At 49.2% G+C, this 7,259-nt stretch overlaps 1 protein-coding gene across 1 annotated transcript in view; it reads left to right on the top strand.

Moving 5' to 3' along the window:
• The first annotated feature begins 365 nt into the window (after positions 1-365).
• The window catches only part of THAP12 (THAP domain containing 12), a 29,656-nt gene continuing 22,762 nt past the window's right edge, over positions 366-7,259 (top strand). Inside the window, exon 1 of the mRNA XM_062196735.1 lies at positions 366-523. Coding sequence (XP_062052719.1) covers positions 435-523 — 89 coding nt within the window. The 5' untranslated portion in view covers positions 366-434. The remainder of the gene's footprint in view (positions 524-7,259) is intronic.

Here is a 7,259-nt window from a genome sequence, read left to right as displayed (position 1 = left end):
CCGCGCCAGGCCCCGCCTTTGCCTCGCCACACCCCGCAGGCGCGCTTCCCTGCGCGTGCCCGCTGCGGAGACGGCGGCGGAAAGGAGGGGCGGGGGAGGAAGGTTGAGGGAAGAGAGGGCACCCCCGGGCGCCAGAGTGCATTGTGGGAAGGAGGCGGCAGCGTCCCGGGCGGGCGGGAGGTGCACCAGCGGCGGCGGCGGCGGTAAATCCTCCAGGCCGCTCACAGCACTGTGGAGCCGCGTCCCCAGCCCGGCCTCGGACCGCGGCGCCCCTCCTGCCCCTCGCGGCTGCTCGCCCGCCCGCCCCTCCCCCGCGCGCCGGCCTTGCCGAGCCGGCCGGCCGGCCTGGCTCCCCTCCCCGGCCCCGACGGGCGGGCGGGCTGCCCTGAGGAGGCGGGGAGGGGAGGACTGGGCCGGCCGGCGGGCAGGCGACGATGCCGAACTTCTGCGCCGCCCCTAACTGCACGCGGAAGAGCACGCAGTCGGATCTGGCCTTCTTCAGGTTCCCGCGGGATCCGGCCAGGTAAGCGGCGGCGGGGAGCCGGCGGCCGGGGCCCACCTCCGCCGTGCGCGCTGCGGGTCCCAGCCCCCGGGCAGGCTCGGGCACCGTTGGGGGGCGTCGACCCCGCCTGGGGCCGAGGTGGGACCGGGCCGGCCTGCGGGCGCCGGGGGACTCGGAGCACGTGCGCCGGCGGGGCTGGGCGCGGAGCGCACGCCGACGGACACTGCAGCTAGGGCGGCGCGCCCTGGTTCCCGCGCCGTGTGACCTCGGGCAAGTCGCCTTCGCCTCTGGGCTGTAGTGGGCTTAGCTGTCAAACGAGGGATCTGGACTCCACGGTAGTGGTTGGGGCGGCCCTTGCCTCGCCACCACCCCGGGCTGTGTGTGTGTATGAGTTCTGCCGCCTGGGATTTCAAGTCCGGTCACCCCTGTGCCTCCTTTCCAGCTTGTCAGTGCACCGTTCAAATTCTGGCTCTGACCACTGCGCATTTGGTGGTTGTGGGGACGGCACAACATGGGGGTACACGTGAGGGCGTGGGGATCGGTCTTGAAACCGCTCCCTGGAGGGAAGCTGACTCCTCGTATTTGGGGCGGGACGGCGCAGGGAACTGTGTGTGTTTCCTAGGTCTCTTGTGGGCTCATCTATTTAAAATCGGTGCCTACTGCGTGCCAAGCGTTAGGGTAGAGGTGCTGGGAAATCAGAGGGGTCACTTCCTGCAGGAAACTCACAATCCATTATGGTGAGCCGGCGATTATAATAGGACACGTTCTGTATTAGCTCAATATGTAATTATTGAAGGCCTACTGTGTGCTGGGCTTTGTTCTGAACGCTGCGGGGTGCTGATGAATAAATTAAGACCCCTGTCCTGGAGATTGTATTCTAGTGAGGGGATATAGGTAAGTAAAGGACATAGTGCGTTAGATGCTAAATACTGCACAGAAAATAAAGCGGAGGTTGGAGGGTAGGGGGTAAGTAGGAGCAGGGGAAGTGCCGTTGGTATTGAAGTGGGTGGTCAGACAAGGCCTCACTAAACAGGTCAGTGTGAGCAAAGACCCTCAGATGAGGGGGTCAGCCATGAAGATGTCTGTGATACCCACACAAACAGTAGAGGCAAGGCAGGGTTGGTTTGTTTGCAGACTAGAAAGGGTGTGTGGGAGGGGCAGACCTCGTAGTGGATTGTAGTTCTTGGGAAGGAAGCACTGCACATTCTGAGTGAGCTGGGACATCAAGGAAGGGTTCAGAGCAGAGAAACTTACACAGGATCACTGCTTGGCAGTTAGACTGCGGGCAGCAAAGGTGAAAGCAGGAAGAGCTGTTGAGGGCTCTTGTAGTAGTCCAGATTGGTAGAGGAGGAGCTAGTAAGTTGTCTTTGAGATGTGGTTTGAAGGTGAAGCAAGCAGGGTTTGCCAGTGCAGTGCTTATAGATTGTAAGAACAAAAGAGGAGTCAAGGATGACGTTAAGATTTTGAGCAGTGAGCGTTCAGCCTGGTCCCACATTGACGGACCTGGGCCTGATACCCAACTGCAGCTCCTGACTCCTCCTTCCCGCTAATGCAGACCCTGGGAGGCAGTGGTGATGGCTCCAGTGGTTGAGTTCCTGCCACCCACACAGGTTGTGTTCCCATCTCTTGGCTGCACCTGGCCTGGCCCAGCCTCAGTCATTGGAGCATTTGGGGGTAAACCATCTGATGGGAATTCCCTCTTTGTCTCTCTGTCTCTCTCTCCTCCCCCCTCCAATAAAATAATAATAAAAGAGTTTTTAGCTTGAGCATTTACTGATACAGAGAAGACTGGGGAGAGAGCAGATTTGATGGACAGACTTGTGAAAATTTGATTTGCGACTTGTGAAGTTTCAGAAGCCTGATAGACATTCAAGAATAGATGTCTGTCTTCGTATCGTATGCAGAAATGAACTCCAAATGGCTTATATTTAGAAACATGAAAAATATGAGAGCTAAAACCATTCCACTCTTAGGGGAAAAAATGGGTAAATCTTAATGATCTTGGATTTGGCAGCAGATTCTTAGGTGTGAAACTAAAAACACATACAATAAAAGGAGAAATAGATGAATTGACATAATCAAAATTAAACTTTGTATCAAAGGACATTACCAAGAAAATCAAAAGAATGGAAGAAAATGACAAATAATACAACTGATAATCTAATAACTAGAATATATAAAGAACTACTACACTTCAGTAACAGAAAGACAACTTGATTTAAAAGTGGGAAAAGAACTTAAGTAGATATTTTTCCAAAGATACAAATTGCTGGCAAACCCATGTGTCATTCATTATTAGGGAACTTCAAGGAAAACCACAAGATGTGGCAATTAAACATAGAATTACGTAAGACCCAGCAATTCTATTCCTAGGTATATATCCAAAAGATTACAAACTGGAATCAAAAAAGCAAGTGTACACCCATTTTTAACAGCACTAGTCACAGCTGTCAAAGGATGGGAACAACCCAAAGTCCGTGCATAAATGTATAAGCAAAATGTATATCTATGCAATGGTATATTCTGCCTAAAAAGGAATAAAGTACTGATAACACTCCACAACGACGGTTAGCCTTGAAAACATGTGAAGTGAAAGAAATCAGTTACCAAAAAGCCATGTGTCATAATATTCCACTTATATGAAATACTGATGGTAGGTACAGAAAGCAGATTTGTGGTTGACACAGCCTGGAGCACAGAGAGAATGGAGAAGAGTGTATTAATGTGCACAGGGTTTCCTTTCGGGGTGCTGAAAATGTGTTGGCCTAGTGCTGATGATGTACAGCATTTTGAATATATCAGTTGCCACTCAAGTTTTCATGCAGAAATGGTAATTTTGTGTTATAAGAATTTTACCTGTTTTAAAAAAAATAGTGTGGACATTTGACCCATTTGGAAGTAAGTGCCTAGGTTTGATTGCTGGCTCCAACTCCAAATTCCTGCTTCCTGCAAACGCAGACCAAGGGAAGCAGCTGGTGTTGATTCAAGATTTGGGGCCCTGTCACCCGCATGGAAGACTTGGATTGAGTTCCGGCTCTGCCCTGGCCCAGCCCTGGCTGCAGGCAGTTGGTTAGTAAACTAGTAGATGGGAGCTCTCTGCCATCAAAACTATAAACACAAAAAAGATGTCTTGACTAGGCAGTAGGATTTACAAGTCAGGATTCAGAGACTAACACATCAGGCTGCGGGGTTTTTCAGTTTACAGTGGGTACTTCAAGTCACTGCGGGCTGTAAGGAGTAAGGATTCAGCCTTGGGACATTCAGAGTGTTTAATGTTGGGAGTTGAGGAGGGACTAGTTCAGGAGAGGAAGGAATAATAGCCTTTATTCTGGCTATTAGAGCCTTATCAGCTGCTCTTGCAACTACTCTTCATTTTCTTCGTAATCGCCTTTAATACACAAAGGTTTAACTTTGATAATGTCTAGTTCCTCAGGAGAGTAAGAGAGAAGTATTACCCCACTAAGCATTATTTCCTTTTTACCCAAATTTTAGTTCAAGGTCATTTAGAAATAAATATTCCTTGCTATTTTAAGAATATAGAATTTTTTTTTTTTTTTTTGACAGGCAGAGTGGATAGTGAGAGAGACAGAGAGAAAGGTCTTCCTTTTTGCCGCTGGTTCACCCTCCAATGGCTGCTGCGGATGGCGCATCTCACTGATCTGAAGCCAAGAGCCAGGTGCTTCTCCTGGTCTCCCATGGGTGCAGGGCCCAAGGACTTGGGCCATCCTCCACTGCCTTCCCGGGCCATAGCAGAGAGCTGGCCTGGAAGAGGGGCAACCGGGATAGAATCTGGCGCCCCAACCGGGACTAGAACCTGGTGTGCCTGAGCCGCAAGGCGGAGAGGATTAGCCTGTTAAGCCACGTCGCCAGCCAAAAGCCGCTGCTCCTGTCCGGTTTCTAACCAGGGAGCTCTCACGTGGGACGTGAGCGTGACGACCGCTACACCGCGGAAACACCGCCAGGAGGACGTCTGTCTTCCCTGGTGGCTAGAATATAGAATTTTAAAAAAATTTTTTACTTATTTATTTTCATCTACTTGAAAGGCAGAGACAGAGAGAATGCTTGTGTTACCTTCCATTTACTGGTTCACTCCCCAAATGCTTGCAATAGCCTGGGCGGGGCCCTTCAGAAGTCAGAAACCTGGAACTTGGAACTCCTGGGTCTGGGTCTCCTGTGTGGTTGGCAGGGGCCAAAGCACTTGAGCCATCATCTGCAGCCTCCCTGGTTGTATAACAGGAAGCTGGATCAGAAGTAGAGCAATTGGGACTCAAAATGGTGCTCCAATGTGGGAAGTATGCATTGCAAGCAATGGCTAAACCTGCTACACCGCAAATCTGCCCCCGGGTCATTCTTATATCTTACTTCACTTGCATAACAAAGGATATCGCTAGTCAGTTTTGAGCCACAAATTATTTGCTTCAGTATGTAGTGAAATGCCCATTTCACTGCACTTGGGATTATGGCCTGTAGAAGCTTACAGTCTCAGATTGGAAGGACATTTTAGATCTGTTACAGTCTCCTTTGAAATGTTGGAATTCCATCAATCATTGTTTTTACTTAACCTTTGTTTTTGGCTCATTGTCCACTTTGAGAATCTAACCTAAGACAGAAACCTTACTTGAGAAAAAAAGATACAATTTACGTCCCATCATCAAGATACTTATGGAATTTTACAGCCCTCTGAATTCCTCACATGTGGTATCTAAAATGCCTCCAGTGCTTTGTTAGGGCACACCTGAGGATTCTGGGCAGATTTGGCTGTTACTTCCTTTAAGGATTTATTTATTTATTTTAAAGTCAGAGTTACACAGAGAGAGAGAGAGAGAGAGAAAGAGGTCTTCCATCTGCTGGTTCACTCCCCAGATGCCCACAACGGCCAGAGCTGTGCCAATCCGAAGCCAGGAACCATGTTCAGGCTCTATACATTTGCCTGTTTGAGGTACCTCACAAAAGTGGACTCATACTGCATTTGGCCTTTGATGACTGGCTTATTTTACTTAATGGGTCTCAAGGTAACCTTTTATCCAAACCAGATTTCCTATTGCTATTATTGAGTTCTATTGTATTTGACAGTTTCCTCTTCCCTGTGCCTAGAGTTAATTATAACAAAGAAGTAGTTTCCAAAGATGTTTATTGAATTAATAATAGTACTTTAAGGGTTATTGGTTATAACCCAATTTCTTTTTCTGTAATTGAATTGCAGGGGAAGTTGATAAAAGGTGACATTGCTGGGAGCTGGTGCTGTGGCACAGCAGGTTAAGCTGCTGCCTGCAGTGCTGGCATTATATATGGGTGCTAGTTCGAGTCCTGGCTGCTGTATTTCCGATCCAGCTCCCTGCTAATGCGCCTGGGAAAGCAGTGGAATACGGCCCAAATGCTTGGGCTCCTGCCACCCACATGGGGAACCTGGAAGAAGCTCCTGGCTCCTGGCTTCAGATCTGCCTAGCTCCAGCTGTTGCAGCCATTTGGGGAATGAACCAGCAGACAGAAGATGTCTCTCTTCTTTGTAACTCTACCTTTCAAATAACTAAATCTTAAAAAAAAAAAAAAAAAAGTGACATTGCCAACCTAACTATTCTTTGGGTTAAACGTTGATAACTAACAATTTAAGGGCCAGCGATGTGGTGTAGCAGGTTAAAGCCCAGGCCTGCAGTGCCGGCATCCCATATGGCACTGGCAGGCAGAGTTAGTGAGAGAGAGACAGAGAGAAAGGTCTTCCTACCATTGGTTCACCCTCCAAATGGCTGCTGTGGCCGGCATGCTGCGCCAATCCGAAGCCAGGAGCTAGGTGCTTCCCCCTGGTCTCCCATGCGGGTGCAGGGCCCAAGGACTTGGGCCATCCTCCACTGCCTTCCCGGGCCACAGCAGAGAGCTGGACTGGAAGAGGAGCAACCGGGACAGAATCTGGCGCCCCAACTGGGACTAGAACCCCGATGTGCCAGCGCCGCAGGCGGAGGATTAGCCTAGTGAGCCGTGGTGCCAGCCAGGATGGAAGACTTTTCTCTCTCTCCCTCTAACTCTACTTCTCAAATAAATAAAAATCTTTAAAAATATTTTATTGATTCACTCCCCAGATGGCCACAATGGCCAGAGTTGAGAAGATTCTAAGCCAGGAGCTTCTTCTGGGTCTCCTACCTAGGTGCAGGGGTCTAAGCACTTGGGCCCTGAGCAGAGAGCTGGATTGGAAGGGGAGCAGCCAGGACACGAACCAGCACCCATATGGGATACCAAGGGTGCAGGCGGAGACTTAGCCCACTATGCCACAGCACTGGCCTCATAAATAGAATCTCGAATAAATAAATATAATGAACTGCATTAAATATAGCATTAAGTATATTTATCTTAAACTGTTAGGTTTTTTTTTTTTTTTTGAAAGATTGAATTATTTATTTGAAAGACAGACTTATAGAGAGGAGAGAAAGGTCTTCCATCCGTAAGTTCTCTTTCCAAATGGCTGCAACGGCCGGAGCTGTGCCGATCCGAAGCCAGGAGCTTCTTCTGGGTCTCCCATGTGGGTGCAGAGGCCCAAGGACTTGGACCATCTTCTGCTCCTTTCCCAGGCCATAGCAGAGAGCTGGATCGGAAGTGGAGCAGCCAGGACATGAACTGGTGTGTCCATGTGGAATGCTGGTGCTGCAGTTAGAGGCTTAGCTTACTATGCCACAGTGCCAGCCCAGTTCATTACATTTATAAATGCTATGCATACTTTTAGAAATAGCTATTTAGAAATAATTTAACATTCAATAGTTTAGCTAAG

Source organism: Lepus europaeus, chromosome 7 (genome assembly GCF_033115175.1).
Source record: "Lepus europaeus isolate LE1 chromosome 7, mLepTim1.pri, whole genome shotgun sequence".
NCBI lineage: Eukaryota > Metazoa > Chordata > Mammalia > Lagomorpha > Leporidae > Lepus > Lepus europaeus.
This window is presented reverse-complemented; position numbering and strand designations above follow the sequence as displayed.